Source organism: Heterodontus francisci, chromosome 10 (assembly GCF_036365525.1).
Source record: "Heterodontus francisci isolate sHetFra1 chromosome 10, sHetFra1.hap1, whole genome shotgun sequence".
NCBI classification, from domain to species: Eukaryota; Metazoa; Chordata; class Chondrichthyes; order Heterodontiformes; family Heterodontidae; genus Heterodontus; species Heterodontus francisci.
In genome coordinates this window covers 18,475,448-18,496,406 of record NC_090380.1, presented here as the reverse complement: position 1 = coordinate 18,496,406, position 20,959 = coordinate 18,475,448, and the positions used below count along the sequence as shown (strand labels likewise).

The following is a 20,959-nucleotide window of genomic DNA, read 5'->3' as shown; positions in this document are numbered from 1 at the left end:
GACCACACTGTCAGTCTATGTCGTTTAGGTTAAAACTAAACTTTTTTTTAGTAATTATAGGGCAGCCAAAAGACAGACAAAGATTCTCATGCTGCAAAAACTGATGGATTTAATTTGTTCACAAGAGTTAACATATTTCAAGGGCTTATTTCTTGCACAGTACGATAATGTGAGAGTGTTCACTGAAAATGGTCTTTAATAAACTTGCTTATGCAATGGCTGTATGTGGTTGAGGTGATGCTTTTGCCTGATGCATGGAGTCTAGTTGTTAATTTAGATACAACTAAAACTGAACTAAATACACTGAATAATGTTTGCAGCAAATATCCCAGACGAAAATGGCTTTCAAATCAGAGCTATCAATCATGTTCAAATGCATAAACTTAGCGCAGCATGTAAATAGAAATGGATGAAAAACAAAATGTTGCAGATGCTGGAAATCTAAAACAAAAAAAGTGCTGGAAATACTCTACATGTCAAGTAGCATTTGCACAGGAGACAGCTGGTGTTTCAGGTCTAAAACTTTCCCTCAGAACCAAAGGATATTACAGGTAAACAGCATTTAGGAAGAAACAGAACAAGGGAAATGGGGGAAAAGCACACAGTTACAAACACTACAGACAGGCAAGCTGCTCAGGTGGCAATCAGGAAATGGTTACAGGACAGAAGTGATGCACACAGGAGACATGAAAGAAATCAAAAGAGAAAAGACATTTACAAGACGAGAGCATGTGAAGAGCTAAAGAGGGAATGGTAAGCAGAGTGGTAAGTGTGAAAAGCTGGCTAAGTGGCCCAAGAATCTGGTGGAAGAAAAAAAGTCAAGGGTTCAGACCACCCTGCCAGCATTGTTCCAACTGAGAAAGGAGTGCGAGCTGGGAGACCCCAACCCAACCAGCACCAACCTGTTAGCCACCCCATTCTTGGAAAGAGCTGGAGTGAAAATGGAAACTATAGTTAAGGTCTGAAGTCGTTAAAGACAATATTAAGTCCACTGGGTTGCAAAATGCCCAGCAAAAAGATGAGATGCTGTTTCTTAAGCTTCATTGAAACAGTGCAGTGGGTCAAAGACAGGGAGCTCAGAGTGGGTATGGAATGCAGAATCTTTAGTTCTCTTGTCTTGTGCACATCTTTTGTTTCCTCTTATTATGCTTCTTTTATCTGTGTATATTACATCTGCCTTTTAATCACTTCCTGATCCCCACCGTAGCATTTTATAGGCCAGTCTATGTCTGCAAGCGTGTGTTCACAACCAACCCCATCTTCCCTAGATTCGTTCCTTCTTAAATACTGTTTATCTTTAATATCTTTCATTTCTGAGGGAAGGTTTGATACCTGAAATGCCAACTGCTTTCCCTGTATACCTGTCATGTAAAAAGAAAAATATGATGCAGAAATGTTTCTAGATTTAATCCCTAAGCTTTGGAATTCCCCCTCTGTTCTAATATCTCTGTGGCTTGGTGCCAAATTTTGTTTGACAATGCTCAAGTGAAGCACTTCGGGTCATTTTACTCTGTCAACTTTGCTATATAAATTCATGTTGTTGTTAATCCACCATGAAAACTGCACTTTATTGATACAAGTATTAACCACTCTTCATATTGTTATGAAAGTACTTCCATTTTTTAATATTTTGTGAGGACTCGTGATTTAAAATTGTGGAAATGGATTCTTTTGGAGGACTGAAGTGATTATAGAGATGCTGGACTTTGTTTTTAAAAAAAAAATCACAAAGGACTTTGAGACTAGGTTTAGAAACACACTTATGGAAGTCACATGCCTTCAGCTAGGTAAACAGCAGGAGCCTTGATTGACTATGGGGGAGTTGTTTACACAGAAGTGACATGTCAAGATTTATGGTTGGTTTCGTTTTGTATATTGTTTTGAGTTAGTTGGAGGTCAGCCTGCAAAAAAAAAAGACACCAGTTCATTCTTTCTCCACTTCTCTGAGAAACCCTGAGAATCCAGTGTGATAGCTGAAACCCCCGATGCCGCATTTCTCCTGGAAAGCCTGCAATACTAATCCGCGATGTTGCTTGAACAGAACTGCTCCAAAAGATCCCAGTGATAGCTGTCTACGCGTATTTGGGGCACCAAAACAAAAGGACAACTGATATTATTCCATATCCTCTCCTTTTTCTTCAACAATTAACAGGTATTTGGCCAAAGTTTTTTTATTGTCTTTTTTTTGTAAAGAGATCACTGCAAAGAAAACTTTTATTTTTTCTATAACCGGGGTGTGCGCGCGCGTTGGGCTAATTTAGAAGGGAATTTTCATATTTCAGTCTGTGTGTTAATGCTTTGCATCTTTATTGAATATGTCTTGTTTTATAATAAATTTGTTGTTTATTAAAGAAACCTGGTTGGTGGATTTTATTCTGAAACTAAAATAGATATAAGTACATCATTGGCTGTATCAGTAACAGGGTAAACATTTAAATATATGTTGCGACCCGTGGAGGAGCGGAACTAGAGAAAGACAGTGCACTCCTCCTGCCTCGGTAGTAACAATATTTACTCCTCTGTTGGGGGCAGGGAGAGAAAGAAGGTTCTATTTCGTGATTCATTTACCTATCAGTAGTCCTATGCAACACGCTAATCACAATTTATTTTGAACAAAATGTTAGAACAGATGATCCTGTTTGCAACAAATCTCCCACGCCCAGCTATAATGCCTAAATTTGAACTAACGGACAGTGCAACATAACTATGGAAATATTGCATTCATATAAAAATGACCCACTTACAATGATCAAATTATCTTTGCGATCCTGGAACTTCCCCATTGCACAACCAGAATGTGATTTTTCTGGTCTAATACAACAGATTTGTGAAGTTTCACCTTTAACAGGCACAGTGATATTGGTGCCTTGATCGGTATCTCCTCTGCCAGTTTAGTTTGCAGTATTCAGAAATGGGGGAAGGTAGCATCTTCAGGGACAACAAAAGTGAGTGGTAAATATTTGCATTTAATACAATCAATCTACATTGTACAAATATCTACATACAAAGAAAATGTTGTGTTGCTAAACAGTGTTTGTTATTTGTGGGTTTGATTAGTCAGCTTGGCTCAGTTGGTGGCACTCTTACTTCCGAAATACTTTGCTTGTTCAAATCCCATTCCCGGACTTGAGCACACAATCTAGGCTGACATCTCAGTGCAGTACTGAGGGAGTGCTCTTCTTTGGTGTGATGTTCAGTCATTGCCCCATCTGCCTATTCAAGTGATGTGAAAGATGTTGGGCCATAGTTCTAGTACATAGATCTTCAGCACTACAGACAGGATATTGCCAGGGTCCACAACTTTTGCTGTGTACTTAGTTGTTTCTTGATGTAACTCAACAGTGTAATGCGCTTAGCGGCTATGACAGGTTCCAGCTCTTCAAAGTGAGATTGAAACCAGTCTGCATTCTGCTTCTCACGTTTGCCATAGGTGGTCATTGTTCAGCCATAGATGGCATCTCTGATGTGGGCCCACTTGGTCTCTGCATCCCCTGTAGAAATGTTTTAAAGGGCTTTTTCAAGTGAATTTAGAAACTTATGTAACAGCTGTGGATACGAAATTCTATTAGTGTTGATGCGCGGGCAGCCCTTCTGCTTGGAGTGATGTAACTTCTTTGGTTTGAGTCTAACTTTGCTGCACACCAGGGAGTGGTCGGTGTCGCAGTCCGCACTGTGGAAGCTGTGTGAGATTTGGACACTCTTTATAGAGGCTCGCCTTGTGATGATGAGGTCCAGCTGATGCCAACGACGTGATCTTGGGTGCCTCCATGAAACCTGGTGACAGGGTTTAGTATGAAAGAACGAGTTGGTGATGCAGAGGTTGTGATAGGTATACAACGCCAGCAGTCTCTGCCCATTCTCATTCATCCTTCCAATGCCATAGCACCCAAGGCAGGAGGGCCATGAGTCATGGTCGGCCCCAGCCCTGGCATTAAAGTCCCCCAGCAGGAACAAATGTTCGGTATTGGGAATGCTACTAATGATATTATGCAGTTCTTCGTAGAACTGGTCTTTAACTTCAGGTGGGGAGCAGAGTGGTGGAGCATTGATGCTGAGTAGGCGCACTGGACCAGAGGTGGTGAGCAGTCAGATGGACAGTATGCATTCCGAGCCATCTGAGGGTGGCTCTATCATGCTGAGCAAAGAGTCTCTGATGGCGAAGCCCACTCCATGCTGTCTTGGTTCTTCAGGATCCCTACCCTGCCAGAAGGTGGTGTAGTCTTGCTCTCTTAGAGATCCGCTGGCAGGGAGGCGTGTCTCCTGAAGTGCTGCAATGTCCACATCGAGTCTACTGAGCTCGTTGTTGATGGTGGTCTTCCGAGAATCGTTGATTTGTGCAAGGTCTTCCGACAGGCTTCTTTCCTTTTTTTGTCGTGCTGTTTGGTGCGGTGTTCTCGTACCCACACTGTTTGGGATCTTCTTCCTGCTGCTCTCACATGTGTTCAAGTCTTCAGAAGAAGGAATTTTCCTCCACACAAGATCAGATGGCAGGTTGTTCAACCTTGCCCATCTAAGAGCAAAGACCAAAGTACAGAAGGTCCTCATCAGGGAACTCCTCTTTGCTGACGATGCTGCATTAACATCCTACACAGAGGAGACTCATCGACAGGATTGCGGCTGCCTGCAACGAATTTGACCTAACCATCAGCCTCAAGAAAACGAACATCATGGGACAGGATGTCAGAAATGCTCCATCCATCAATATCGGCGACCACACTCTGGAAGTGGTTCAAGAGTTCACCTACCTAGGCTCAACTATCACCAGTAACCTGTCTCTAGATGCAGAAATCAACAAGCACATGGGAAAGGCTTCCAACTGCTATGTCCAGACTGGCCAAGAGAGTGTGGGAAATTGGCACACTGACATGGAACACAAAAGTCCGAGTGTATCAAGCCTGTGTCCTCAGTACCTGGCTCTACGGCAGCAAGGCCTGGACAACGTATGTCAGCCAAGAGCGATGTCTCAATTCATTCCATCTTCGCTGCCTCCGGAGAATCCTTGGCATCAGGTGGCAGGACCGTATCTCCAATGCAGAAGTCCTTGAGGCGGCCAACATCCCTAGCATATACACCCTACTGAGCCAGCTTGAGATGGCTTGGCCATGTGAGCCGCATGGAAGATGGCAAGATCCCCCAAGGGCACATTATACAGCGAGCTTGTCACTGGTATCAGACCCACCGGTCGTCCATGTCACCGCTTTAAGGACGTCTGCAAATGCGACATGAAGTCCTGTGACATTGATCACAAGTCGTGGGAGTCAGTTGCCAGTGATTGCCAGAGCTGGCGGACAGCCATAAAGGCGGGACTAAAGAGTGGCGCGTCGAAGAGACTTAGCTGTTGGCAGGAAAAAAGACAGAAGTGCAAGGAGAGATCCAACTGTTTAACAGCCCCGACAACCAATTTTATCTGCAGCGCCTGCGGAAGAGTCACTCCAGAATTGGCCTTTATAGCCACTCCAGGCGCTGCTTCACAAACCACTTACCACCTCTAGGCACTTACCCATTGTCTCTCGAGACAAGGAGGTCAAAGAAGATGATGATGATGTAACTCAGTAGTTAGAGATAAGTATTTCGCACAATGGTCTCATCCTTTATTTCCACTACTGGACCCTCACTTATTATGTGTATATTTCACACACAAACAATTCATTGAAGCCGTGAAGTTAACAAGACAGAAATGAGGCTATTTAGCCCATCGTGTTTGTGTGAGTTCTTTGTCTAAGTAATCCACTGTCACTCTCTTCCCCCTGTATCCTCCTCTGATTTTCCATAGCTATGTTGCACTCAATGGATTAAGTTCAAATTTATGCATTACAGCTGGAAAGGATGGGAGATTTGTTGTAAACAGGGTCATTTCTAACATTTTATTGAATGTAAATTGTGACTGAAGTGCTGATTGGCAAGTAAATCAAACAAGTAGAAAGTAAATGAGGTAGAGACCATTCTACTTTTTACTAAATGTTGCAATGGTATCTGCTCAACTACTTCTCATGGCAAAGCATTTCACAGAACCATAAACGTTCACCGTACAGTAGAAGCCATTCCTTCTGCCATGTGGGAGTTTATGACTTGGGAAGAAAGCAAACTCAGATATTCAAAAATTGTTCCATATTGCTCAGATTTATATGTGGTGTGTTTTCTAATATTCTTCTAGTCTTTGGTACAGGTGAAGACGCATATCTAGAATTATAGAAGCTAATGAACAATTGGCCAATTCACTAGATAATAAGGAAAGCCATTTGTCTCATCTTACTTCAATCGCCCAGAAAGACTTTACACTCCATCCCCCCATTTAACTCTAACTGATTCTGGGTTATGACTTTATCTCTGAGGACATGCCATGTATTTATTATTGGGTGCAAAGAAGAACTTGTTGATTGCAATGTAAAATTTACCTTTGACAAGTTTGAACCTGTATCCCTTTATCATACCCCCACAATTTAAAGTAACAGTTAGGAATAATATTTTCCATACCATTACAAGATCACTTCTTCAGTTTTTCTTCAAAACTTAAGTCCATTAAACTCAGGATCAACCACATGGTTCATATTTGCAGCAAACAACGGAGACATTCAAACACTAGAGGCAGAGCAACAAGAATCGGACACAATGCTTACTATGATTTGACGAGAACATTTTAATTTTGGAAATCTAAGTACACCATATTGTAGCATTTTCAAGTGCGTTTGGGTTGTCACTTCTTCAAAGTAGTTAAGCAGGTTGATCAAGCAAGGACCGCCCTTTCAGAATCCACATGCACTGTTAAATTACTGTTGTACAAATAATTCTTCAACTAGCCACGGCTTCTTTGACAGCACCTCCCAAACCAGTGCCCTCTACCGTCTAGAAGGCCTAGGGCAGCAGATGCATGGAAACACCACTACCTTCAAGCTCCCCTCCAAGTCACACTATCCCAATTGGGGCACATATCACAGTCCCTTCATCGTCGTGGGGTCAAAATCCTGGAAGTCCCCACCAAACCATCATTGTGCGAGTACCTTCACCCACACAGACTGCAATGGTTCAGAAAGGCGGCACACCACCATCTTCTCAAGACCAACTAGTACTGGAAAATAAATGCCAGCCTTGACAGTGACATGCTGAAAATGATTTTTTTTTTGATAGAGCAATTTATGTTGGCTTCATAGATAATTGGGATTGTTGTGGGGTTAGGGAGGAATTAAGATGGGTTCGAAAGGATAGGTTTCTGCAGAATAGGATAGAATCTGAAAAAGTAACTATGAACAAAATAGAAGGAATTGAGACTGGATATCTGAACTATGAAACAGAATGGTTTGCTAATCATAGCAAATAATCACTTTCGCTTTTCAGTATATTTGAACCATTTTTTCACAAAGGATTGAGAGAGTTACATTTAAGAGCTGTGCTCCAAAGAACAGTACATTCACTTTTTTAAAAAAAGGCATTAAGGTGGCTAAAATGACTTTCTCTAAATACTGTAAATATGAAATTTGTTAGCTCGTCTCAGTAATCCATAAACATTCACACCTGCTGTTTTGGGAGGTTCCTGGTTTTGTGAGCTGACCAGAGGTTGTTTGACAGAACTTTCTCTCAGCTTGCCAACACAGATAAGAGACACACACAGGCAGTCAGATGTAAACAAAAATCTGCAAGGGCAAACTTTCAGTAGGATCTGAAGAAGAATGCAGTAAGATAGTTAAGTTATTTTGTTTTTACCAAGCAATGCACTGATGAGGAAAATGTGTCTGATTATTAACAGTTGCTCAGTATGTTCATGGGCTGTGAAATAAAACAGCTCAAATGATTTTTTTTATCTGGCCACACCTTATCAGGTGTTGTCCACCTTCCAAAAGATTAGAGGATGAGCAAAAGGCACAAATATCTGGTTCAAATCATGGGGGCAGGGGTACTATTATATATCCCAAGGGTGGGACAACATAAGAGGATATTTGCAAATCTGTGCCAGCATGTTAGGATTGTAGGATCGACTACACTAGCAACTGACGCCACTGAAATTGAGAACGTGTCTAAGGTAAACTTACAATCCAAGACTAGACATTGTAATGAGGCAACAAAAATAAAGCTAACATAATTCTAGGATATATATCTGGAACAGTGACTATGACAAGGTTATGTAAGTCCCAACTTGGGAGTACAGTATGCACTTCTGGCACCAAGCCACAATGAGGAACGTCCAAAAATCAGATAGGTATAAAGAATTACAATAGATTTCACAAATAGAAGATCTATTATTCCTATGCAAATAAAATGCTAGATTACTAACTTATAGACAGTGTACACCATAAGCTTGAATATAAAAATTTAACAAGCAAGGCCCCACATGAAGATTGGTTCAGACTCCAAATTAGTTATCTCAGATATTGTAGATGCAGTAGATTTTGTTCAGTATAATTTAAACACAAGTTTACTAGCTTCCACTCCTCCCCACCCCCATTCTATCCATCACAACCTCTCATTGTGCCAGCTACACTTGCCCCATTTTATCATTGAGTAAACAAAGGAAATTCTATAAACATGTCCAAGCACATAAAAAGTGCACTAATGTTGCTGCCCTACCGAAAGCCATTTGAGCAGTGATCTGGGAATAATGCATAGGTCTCCGATACCTGTGCCCCAGTGCCTCAAGCAAACATGGGGCCCCAGTAAATCTCCGCATAATGCAGAAAAATTACAGATGAAGGTTGGACCAGTTTCACAGAAGTGCAGTATATTGTGATATCATTTGCTTTATTAATACAGTCTACAACTATGTTACGGGCCAATTTCTTTACACAGTTTCATTTTAATGCATTGGGGACGTGGGAGGAGCATTATGACGGGGCTGTGGAGGGACCCCAAATGCAGTTGGTGCCCAGGGCCTCAAATATTCTTAATGTGGCTCAGACTGAGTTTCTGTGATGAGCCAGGAAGTTTGCAGAAAGAAACTGAGGTGATAAAGTACCTTCCTGTGGGGGAGGAACCTGAAGGAGGAAAAAATATTCCTTTAACTAACAGAGAACAAATCAAGCGACAGCATTCCAGCATGCCATTTAGTGGCTGATGAGAGTAGGGAGCTTCTTATACTGTCAGTTTTGGAATGACATCCAGGGAACCTCAAATTGGGCAAAGAAAAACTACTACAAATTGGGGGAGGGGAGAAAGAGAGAAGAGGGAAGAACTTTGAGATGGTGTGTTTTGGGAGTTGCCACTTTAAGACATGATTAACCATAGGCTAAGTAACTCCTACATTATATCAAAAGAAAATAATGCACAAGACTTTCTTTATGCTTACAAGTGTGACATTTACGCCCTTTTATGTGAATCAGTTCAAAAATACCCAATTCATGAAATTCCTAGGAATTTGCTGAACTGGCTGCCTAAAGACTAAATAAACTATATTGTACTGAAACAAGTTATTGTAGTCAGATTATTTTTCCCCCAAGGTAACATTACACAAAACAGAAATATCAAAAGCAAATTGGTGTATACGGGTGTATCAGCTACATGCAGGCACTGCTTATGCAATTAGTCAAATATTTTCCCGAAAAACAGTGTACTTTATGATAAAGATAGATTTCAAGTTCACATCTTATTATGTACAGTCTGTTGTCCTTGTAAATACATCTTATCTCTGTAAGCGCACACACACACACACAGACACACACTTTGTCACGCATGGACAAAGTACACTATGCTGAACATTCAGGCTTAATGATTTGTGAAAATAATGCTTGTGACCTTTTCTATTCGGAGACAGTCACGCACAAAAACACACAGATCATACTTAGACCTGATCTGTTGCTACTGCAAATTCCCTGATCTCTGTACAAAAGGATACAGACATTTTATGAAATCCAAAGGGAAACTAGAGAGCATCCAAACTTAGAGAAAGTGCAACTGAATGCATGGATTGCAATGATGCACTTCCTTTTGACAAGACCAGTATGGCAGCTGTATGAGATAACCAACCTGATATCTCAACAAATCATCCTTAATTGGGAGGAAGTGTCACAGTACCATTTTGTTCTGAAAATATGTTGAGTATGTGCAAAACTCAACAGCAAGAATCATGCATTTTTATTGCATGTTTAACATAGTAAAACATCCCAAGGCACTTCACAGGAGTGTTATCAAACAAAATTTGACACCAAGCCACATAAGGAGATATTAGGACAGGTGACCAAAGGTTTGATCAAAGAGGTAGATTTTAAGAAGCGTCTTAAAGGAGGAGAGCATGGTGGAGGGGTTTAGGGAAGGAATTCCAGAGTCTAGGCCCTGGGCACTTGCAGCATGGCCAACAGTGGGGCGGCACAGTGGCGCAGTGGTTAGCACCGCAGCCTCACAGCTCCAGCGACCCGGGTTCAATTCTGGGTACTGCCTGTGTGGAGTTTGCAAGTTCTCCCTGTGTCTGCGTGGGTTTCCTCCGGGTACTCCGGTTTCCTCCCACATGCCAAAGACTTGCAGGTTGATAGGTAAAGTGGCCATTATAAATTGCCCCTAGTATAGGTAGGTGGTAGGGAAATATAGGGACAGGTGGGGATGTGGTAGGAATATGGAATTAATGTAGGATTAGTACAAATGGGTGGTTGATGGTCGGCACAGACTCGGTGGGCCGAAGGGCCTGTTTCAGTGCTGTATCTCTAAATAAATAAAAAAAAAATTAGAATCAGAGATATGCGAGAGGCCAGAATTGGAGAAATGCAAAGAGTTGTAGGGCTGGAGGAGATTTCAGAGATCGGGAGGGGTTAGACCATGGAGGGATTTGAAAACGAGGTCGAAAACTTTAGTATCAAGGTGCTGTTGGACTGGGAGCCAATGTAAGTTAGTGTGCATAGGGGTGGTGGCTGAGTGGGTCTTAGTGCATCAGCATCCAGGAAGTAGAGTTTTAGATGAGATCAAGTATACTGAGAGTGGAAGATGGGAGATTGACCAGGAGAGCATAGCAATTGTCAACTCTAGAGGTAAGAAAGGCATGGATGAAGCTTTTAAGCAGATGAGCTGAGGCAAGAATGGAGATGGGCGACATTATGGATGTGGAAGTAGGCAGTCATGGTGATGGAGCTGATAGGTAGTCGGAAGCTCATCTCAGGGTCAAGCAGGATGTCATGGTTGTGAATAGTCTGGTTCAGCCATAGACAGTGACTAGGGAGAGGAATGGAGACAGTGGCTTGGGAACAGAGCTTATGGCGGGGACCAAAAATAATGGCTTCTGTCTTCCCAATATTTAGTTGGAGGAAATTTCTGCTCATCCAGGATTGGTTGTCAGATGGCAGAAATGGAATGTCTGTAGATGCGTGCATTTCTGTGATTGGGTTGAAGAATATTATGATCACACTATAGGCAGTTTTATTCTGCATCCAACCACACTATATCTGAGCTGGAAGCACTTGGTGCCAATACTGAATGCCAAGATGTTCCATTATCCCGCACGAATATCCTTCATCTTAATGTGCAACAAAAACTCACCAATTAGAATACACTGCTTGTGGCTCATTTTCAAACAAGAGATGCCAGTTACATAGAAGGTAGCCTGTGCATTTTTAAAAAGTATATTGTATTGCTTTCATTGCAAATCATACAGGGAAAAGAATTAAACTAAACTCTTGCAGACAATGGATTGCCAGACGAGTATTGATCTACTACTGTTGTTACAGGCTCTGTTCCACTGTTTTGGCATTCACATATCACCATTATAGTACGACTCGAATAATGATTACATATGATAAACATCCACATTCAGAAAACCAAGTATCATTTTAAAATTCAGGATATAGATTGCAAAAACATGAACAAAACAACATAATGTGGTCATTTTGACAAATCAAAAATTTATACAGGAAAGATGAAAGCAGTGGCATATCAAAACTTGGTGGTAAAATTTAGGATCAGAACAATCCACGAGGGTGGATTCAGAGTACTTGCCCACAGTGAAAGATTCCATAGTGCAGCCTATTACAGTTATCCACAAGCACGAACCTTTTGGAAAACTAAAATCTTAGCAAAAGCAATGTTAAAATGAGGATGTCATGGTGCCCGAGTGGAGGAGATAGCTGGCAGTCAAAATATGAAGTGCTTCATTGGAATGTGTCTGCCAACAGTAAACCACCACCTTGCATTTATAAGCACCTTTAACTTGGCAAAATGTCCCAATGTGTTTCACAGGAGTGAAAGAAGATAAAAACAGACAACCAGCCAATAAAAAGATACATTAGGACAGTGACTACTACTTGATCAAAGAGACAGGTTTTTAAAAAGCGCCTTTAAAGATTGGAAGCAGTAGCAAGGAAAGAGAGTTTGTGGAGGGGGCTAAATACAATGGCTGCAGCCTTCCCAATGTTTAATTGGGGGAAATTTCTCTTCATCCAGAATTGGATGCCGGACGAGCAGTCTAGCAATGCAGAGGCAATGGGAGGATCTGGAAGTGGTGAAGGTGAGGTCGACCTAGGTGTCATTAACATACATGTGGAATCTGATGTAATGCTTTCAGATAATGATGCCGAGGGCAGCATGTCACTGAGAAATAGGAGGGGCCAAGGGCTAGATCCTTGGGAGACTCCAGAAGTAACAGTGTCACAGCAAGAAGAGAAGCCATTGCAGGAGACTCTTTGGCTATGATTCGATAGGTAAGAATGGAACCAGACTAGGGCAGTCCTACTTAGGTGGACAATGGAGGAGAGATGTTGAAGGATGACGGCGTGATCAACAGTATCAAAGGCTGCAGACAGGTTGAGAAGAATGAGGAGGAATAGTTTACCATAGCCTCAGTCACACAGGATGTCAATTGCGATTTTGATTTGATTGACAAAAATGTCTCATCAGTGGCAGTGTGCAAATTGAGATTAGTTTGTGTTTTCACTGGCATGGATTTGGAATGCCTCAGCTCATTTGAACATACTGCATTGTGAACGTTGGATTTTAGCCTATTTCCAGCACAATCCAGACTATTCTGATAAATATTTGAGGCATGAAAGCAGGCAGAAAATCTGTACTAACGTATTTTAATATGTTGAGACACAGGTATAATAAAGATAATTTGTAAATCTTGGTTTTTGTTCTGCATGTACACTAAGCTTTCACAAGATATTCTTGCTGGCTTGTTTGGGACTGACAGCTTTTTCCTGTTATAAAAACTTCTTTTCATGCCTATTCATTAAACAGCAAGAAAGCAAACTCGGTTCGCCATTTTTCTTTTACAGAAACTGGGGAGTCGTTCATCATCAGCTAGCTCCAGACTAAGTTACTAAACTTTAAGCAGTCAAGTACAACCTGGCTCAAAATTGAACCACTGGATAGCTCTTTTATGCTCTTTTTCATTAACATTTTTGACTAACACAATTGCATCAGCAGCACTTTCCAACATAAATATTGGAGGGGGTTTCACTTGGTGCCTCTGGTCAAAAGCATCACTGGTCGCAAATTAAAATCTCAGCAGTAGTCAATGGCTCCCATTAGTTGCATGTGGTTTGGGGCCCACCATTTTGGCTTTGCTCATGTGCAGCTGCCCTACTGTTTAAAGGGCTGTTAATCATTCACAAATGAAAGTACTGCCCCCAACAGCGAAGAGATTTTTTAACAGCAGCAAGATTAGGGGAAGTCCAAAGGTACCAAAATATTGCACAGGTTGGTAGAATTCAGGCTCATATTCGTAATCACATTTCAGTCAGATCAGTCCAGTGTGAGGGTGGGGATTCTAGCCCAGGAGTGTGCTTTAGGTGAGAAGAGTTTAGTTGTTACCTATTGAGTCCAGATTTTGCATGGGGATTTTTAGAAATCCCTAAAATTGTATGAAGAACAGAGAATATCTGCCTTTTCTCCTTTTCCCACACTTACTCTTGTGTCTCATAATGTGAAGGTGCTGGGTTACAAGGCTTTAAATTAATTTTAAGTGGCAAAGCAAACTGCAGAACTTAAGCCATGGTCCCAAGCCTTCCCAGCTCTGTCCCATTCTGGCCGTGGCAAAAGAAAGCAACCCCAAGGAAAGTGGAAAAACATCTCAGCAGCAAATCATCTCAAACCAAGCAGATACACCTCTCATCAGCCTTTGGCAGAAAGCCAAACAGCCTCCATGCCCCTTCTCTTGGCATAATGATGTGTGGAAATTAACAAAAAGGGGAAAATGCCAATTTACCTTTGCTCTGCTGTAAAAACTGCCTCCTCGACATATTTTAAACATCTAAAGCCTGAAACAGACAGCACTACATGACTTATTTTGCTAATCAACATGACCTACACAGCAAACTGAACTGCCCGGAGGCAACCACCTAACGTCAATGTCAGAATCTTGAAGCAGCATGAGGACTTTATCCATCTCGGTGCTTTTAGAAGACAGATTCACTATTGTATTTTTATATCTACATTAAGCTGACTTTTTTTCCATGATACCAAACCGCATTCCACAAATTAGGGTTGGGTCACATTGCCATAATTTTCAAACTTCAATTCGCAGCACTGGGTTCCTCTGTGTCACTTACTTGTTTTAAAGTGTTAATCAATATTCCGCATTTCATGTGTTACATAGGTGAACAAAATTCTGCACTGCTATCTATATTTATTTTGCCATCTATTTGCATCTGTAACTAACATCTTCTAAACATTTAGAAAAATAGGGAACAAAACAGAAAAATGAAATAAAGGTTTGCACAGAAAAAGGCCGCTCATGGTTAAAGACAACTTTCATTGTTAACTGAACTAATTACATCACATGGCTTTTTATTTGACTAGTCTGGTTCCTCACAAAGGGAATCATTTTGGAATTTGTGCCTATGTCAGGTTGAAATACAAATATTTTGAGATTGGTGTTTGGAACTTTGCTGTGGGATTGGATTTTAGCTCAAATGACTTGTGGAAAAAAGAAGCAGGTTGTTTTGTTGACAGCTAGTTTCCCTGAAACTGAATTTGACAGCACAAAAGTCATGCCCCTCCTACTCTATCAGAATGGCAAAGGAGGAGTTGTCAACAAGCCTTTGTAGCTTGTTCTGCATGCCTAACATCTTAACCCTTTAGGGGTATGTTAGACAGCTGAGCAGAGCTGCAAGATCTTCAGCTGATAGGACTGTTATGGGCTAGGGATCTAGCCATAAATTGGTCAATCAATTGGTGGAGAAATATTATAGAACATAGAAACAGTGGGCTGAATTTTACTAGTCCTCTGCCATCAGGGATCGTGTCGGAGTAGGGGTGGGGGGCCCGGAAAAAGGAAAGACCCGCCACCATCCCCGCTGCCGAGAAGGCCCTGCCGCATTTAACCAGCGGCAGCAGGGCCTTCATTTCAATATGCTAATAAAGGTTGATGCGTGCAAATAAACTTACCTGGTGCCGACGGCTGTCCCAAGCCGATACTCTGGCATTGGCTGGAACTCTCACGCCTTTGGATGTCCACACAGACAAAGGGAGAGGGAAGTAATTATATTGTTTGATCATGGGGGGGGAGGGGGTTTGAAAGAAGGGCTTTGATGTTCAATTTACTGTTTTTATTGAAATTTAACGTGCTGGTCTCTTTAAAATTTCACATCAGCTGTCGGGGCTTGAAGCCCTTTAAAAATGGCACCGCCGTCTGTGCGGTGGTGCCAGACGCCATTCCCAAGACTGAGCTGCCACCCTCGATGTAGCGGGGGGGGGGGGGGGTCTGGCTGTTCCGCCCCCTCCATTTAAATGAGCCCCCGCGCAAAACATCACGTCAGTGGATTCCCCCGAGCAATTTGCAGCGCACTCAAAATTCAGCCCCCTGCAACAAGCAGACCATGTTTAATGCAATTAAAAATTGCAAATATACTCTAGTTTAAATATTAACAGGGGTGAATTACTCTAAATAATACCAAAGGTACAGCCAAAGTACATACCGAGTTTATTGCCACCTTCAGGAGGAATGAAGTGACAAAAGATTCTAAAAGGTACATGCATACACTGATTGCTTCAGCACTGGCCAAACAGAGGGATTCTGATGCAGATAACAATTCACCGAGTATGCCCTGTCTCCTGTTGTCTGGTTTACTAATGGGGGAGAAATATTTGTAACGGAGCCAGGAAAACATGGTAGAATCTACTCCCATAATTTGAATCAAGTGGTTTTAAATTAATAATCCAACCTTTTCCCCTTTAAAGTTCAATTTGCCTTCTTATTTGCATTGCTAAATTCAAGCAGGAGTAACTGTACATCCATTCACGAAAGTTATGGGGGGAAGCATGCCTATGAATGACCAGCTTCTCTGTTCTGGTGGCTATATACTTCAAGATGGTCATTTTATTTCTGGGGGGTGAGTGCTGGGTGAAGGGGGAAAGAAAGAAAGAATGAACCTTTGGCCAATTTATTCCCTATGATCACTGCATAAGTAACTGATTCAGATAGCTTAATTCTCTTACTTCGTAGTAGACTTTAAACCCATCTCTCTCATTCTTTCTGCCCCACCCCTAACACCCGTCACCCCTTCCTGAAACTTGCCTTTCAGCATTTGGGCACAATGTCATCAGAACCTGAGAACTGGTGGATGTTTGGATATTTGTAGTTTGCACCATCAGAAACATTTAACAAAAACTAACGTCAAACTCGATTAATGTGAATACTTTTTGCAATCTCAGTAGACACTTCAAAAGGACTAGAGCAGCTTCTGACAATCTCAGTGTCAAGTTTCCTAACAAAATCACGTACTTTTATTTCTTCAACTTGTGTACTGAATATTTCCTCTATATGCAAAGGGAAGAAAAGAGTGAAGCAATTATATTCACACGTATCCCAATTATATTTGTAAAGGAGAATGTTAATTTGCTTAGAGTGTGCAAATTTTGTAGTATCAGTTAAGTGTCTCTAATCAACTAAGAATCTGAAGTGAGCTTCAAAATCCATCCCGGATGCATCACCATGACTGTTTAATTCCACCTTCAGGACTTTACTTGTCTTCCTCCTGTCCACCCACCACTGAAATCCTCCTCATCCACACTTTCACCTTAAGGCTTGCCTTCTCCAAGATTTTCCTTGCCAACCTCCTAAGCTCCATTCAACATTAACTTCAACTCAACCAGAACTGGATCAGAGAAGGCAACTGTTCTGGCCCACAAACCTATCACCCCGATCCTTATCAACCTTCATTGACTCCTTCCCCAGTGCAAAATGCTCATCATAGTCTTAAAATTGATCCACAAGTGCTAATGACAAGAATGTACAAAATCCTTGGTTTTGAAGAAGCACAAAATATAAAACCAATGAGGCAATGTTGGGTCACTGACCCGAAACATTAACTCTGCTTCTCTTTCCACAGATGCTGCCAGACCTGCTGAGTGAATCCAGCATTTCTTGTTTTTGTTTCAGATTTCCAGCATCCGCAGTATTTTGCTTTTATTATTAAGGCAATGTTGAACTTGTGCAAGAACTTAGGCTGTAGTTGCTTACAGATTTGGGTCCTTCATTATAGAGAGGGTACGAAAGCAATGAAAAAGGTGCCACAAAAGTTCACTAGAATGTAATTGCCAGGAAAAAGAAAAAAAGGCAGACTTGCATTTATATAGCATCTTTCACAACCACCAGATGTCCCAAAGCTCTCTACAGAAGTATTTTTTGAATTGTAGTCACAGATGTAGGAAACACGGCAGCCAGTTTGCACACAGTAAACTCCCACAAACAGCAATGTGATAATGACCACATAATCTGTTTTTGTGATGTTGACTGAGGGATAAATATTGGCCAAGACACCAGGAATAACTCCCTGCTCTTTTTCAAAATAGTGCCATGGGACCTGACGGGGCCTCAGTTTAACTTCTCATCTCAAACCTCAGTACTGCACTGGAGTAACAGCTGACGTTCTGCAGTGCGACTTGAACCCACAACCTTGCGACTCAGATCCTAGTATTTTCCCACCTGAGCCACGGCTGACACAGGAAGGCAAAAAGGCAAGGTTAGAAAGAAATTAATTCTCATAGTGGGTGGTTAGAATGTGGAATTCTCTGCCACAAACCACTATTAAAGCAGAGCCTATGAATTCTTATCAAAGGTAATTAGATAGCAGTGTGAAAAGAAAAGTATTAAAAGGTGTATGGAGCGAGGAGAGTAGCTGGTGTAATATGGTGGGCTAAAAGGCCTGTTTTTGTTCTGTAACATTCTACGATTCTTCAATTCTACGTCTCAGCACACCGTGTTCTTTGAAATCTCTGCTCGCCCAACCCTCCTCTATCAATTAATAGCATGGCTATCAGCTATCACACTCTTGCAGTCTGGAACTCCCTAAACTTTGCGACCATTCTCCCCATCTTCAAAAGTCTCCTCAAAAACTTCAGTCACCTTGTTTAATTTCTCTCCTACTCGCTGCTGAGCATCTATCACTTTCCCTATAAAGTGCCACAGGACTCGTCTTATTTGAAATGTACAAAATATGCAGTCGTGGTTGTTGAACTTGCCTTTAAGTATTTTACAGAGGAGAAAATTTGGAAAAAGCTCATGTGTGTTTTAGCAGGGATTTCAGAAGTAAAGCTAATACCCAGCTAGTTGTTGTTACCATTTACCTATGGACTCTGCAAGAGTATTTAATGTACAAGACAGTCAAATTAAGTTAGGACAGATTCAGATGCATTGCATAACAAGCAGGGTGGGTAGACTTGAAAAGCAGGAACTGAATAAAAAATTCCGGAGCCCAGAAGCAATGCTCATTATCAAACCAATGTCCGTAAAATAACAGAGAAAAGTACACAGACGAAGCTGCACATATATGAACAGGCTTGCACAGTGGGAGGGTGAAGGCTGTAAGGTTATGACTTCAGGTACTCTGTAAAAGGTGAAATGAAAATTAGTCACAAAAGGATACGGGCATGCTGCTGCACATAGGCAACTCACTACTGACCTTCATATTAATTGTTTACTGATATTATATTTGTTCAAATATGCTACATACTTAAACAAATTTAACTGCCTGTACTTGGAATATAGGAACCATGTCTGGTCCAAAACAACGACCAGCACTGATCAATGTTTTAGGCTACACATGCCTTGACTGCAACACGCTTGCAATGGGGCAACTGAGAGCCAGAAGAAGCTGATTATTCTTTACATATACTGCAACTGGAATGCACGGTGACATCCATTTAGTTTACAGTAAATCCAATGCACGTAAATGTCTTGCAACCAGAAACATAAGTTGTAAGGTACAAATATAAAATGTCCCCTTATGAGAAGCTCATATCAATTGTTAAGTTATTTTGTGACAAAGTACTGGAACAAAACAAGGAGCTTTTTTTAAAAACACAGAAGGAAACTGACAAACCAACTCCAGTTTTCCCCATTTTATAACAGCCAAGTTCCCTTAGAATCGCTTGTAACACACTGGACTAGCAATTAATGACAGAGGGCACTGCAAGCATTCTTGAAAGAAGAGGAGCTTCCACTTCCACTCAGGAAAACATTTAACAATTAACGAATACAATGTGCTGACATTCACTAACCGACTGTAGTGGAGTAATGCATTTCCAGAAATACTGGCATTGTACAGAACAAATGTCAAAGATAGGTTAAAGGCAAATTACAATGTCGAGTAGTAAAACACTTCAAATTACCAAGATATGAAATCTACATTAAAATATTACAACTTTTGATCTACGTGCTGATTCATCTAAAAGGAATTGCACTGAGATCGTTCAAAGTTTATTCTTTTTTTAATAAAATGTATTTGTATTTTTAGGCAGGTTTTAAAGACAGTATTTCAGAAATACCTCTTCAAATGTTGCTCCAACTCCCAAAATAGCACTTTGATGGCCATTCTGTCTCGGCCCCGAGCACGAAGAACTGTATTTTTCATTGATAAACTCTTACGTTGCATGCTCCAAACGACAAATCAACACACCACACTCCAATGGACCTAATTCTGAGAGACAAGTCATCACATTCTCTAAGGTACAGCACTGTGCATTTCACAAAATGACCAGAAAACAAATGCAGGTTGTAATGTCCAGAACACACATGCACATTGCAAGGCCTGCGGGTTTTCACTGTACAGATGACTCATTTGCTTCTTACACGCAAGATTGTTCCACACTCTTTCCCAGCTGAATACTAGCTGAAAAGAGAAAGCCAGGCAGCGACGTCACTGGACTTGGATCACCTGACACACTGTTACATAAACCATCACCAGAGATTAGAATCTTTATGAAGAGTGATTATACAACCCAGTGAGCACAGACCCACTAACCAAGACATAGTGAGTCCTGTAAGTCAAGGTGATTTTTGATGTGAATGAAATTTATTCATATTTCTGTACAACAACAAAAAAACACCATCAGCTCAGGTACATTTTCTGTTAACAGTGCTTGCTCAAGAGCACCCAGTAAATTACTGCAAAGAGAGAGAGATTATTTTTCAAATGTACGATGCATTGTGCCAGAAACGTAGGATGTGGTTCAGTCATGATCCTTTCTCACCAGTGATCTCAACATACAACATACATTTTTATAGCACCTTTAATGTAGTAAAATGCCCCAAGGAGCTTTACTGGATTGTCAAACAAAATTTGACACCGAGCCACATAAGGAGTTATTAGACCAGGTGACTAAAAGCTTGGTCAGAGGTAGGTTTTAAACAGCAGCTGAAAGGAGGAGAGAGGAGGGTGATGGGGAGCGAATTCCAGAGCTTAGGGCCTCGGCAGCTGAGGGCACTGCTGCCAATGGTGGAAGGATGAAAACTGGAGATACACAAGAGACCAGATTTGAAGGAGTGAGGAAATCTGAGTTATGGGGCTAGAGTTAGGGAGGGACGAGGCCATGGAACGATTTGAAAACTGGGATGAATTTCTTTTTTTTAAAAATCGAGGTGCCAATGTAGGTCAGTGAGCACAGGGGTGATGAGTGAGCGGAAGTTGGTGAGAGTCAGGATATGGACAGCAAATGTTTGGACAAAGGGTGCAGGGTGAGGTGCTGCCCCATGGGGAAGTTTGGGGGGGATGGGGGGGGGGGGGAAGAGAAGATCCACTTCCAATTTTGCCATGTCTGGTCCTAAAGGTTCCAC

The 20,959-nt window shown here is 41.4% G+C and overlaps 1 protein-coding gene across 1 annotated transcript in view; it reads right to left on the bottom strand.

The window, feature by feature from the left end:
• Window positions 1-20,009, bottom strand: part of zgc:65895 (uncharacterized protein LOC393546 homolog) — a 51,717-nt gene extending 31,708 nt beyond the window's left edge. Inside the window, exon 1 of the mRNA XM_068040192.1 lies at window positions 19,672-20,009. Within this exon, the coding sequence (XP_067896293.1) occupies window positions 19,672-19,778 (107 nt within the window). The 5' untranslated portion in view covers window positions 19,779-20,009. The remainder of the gene's footprint in view (window positions 1-19,671) is intronic.
• Window positions 20,010-20,959: the final 950 nt, after the last annotated feature.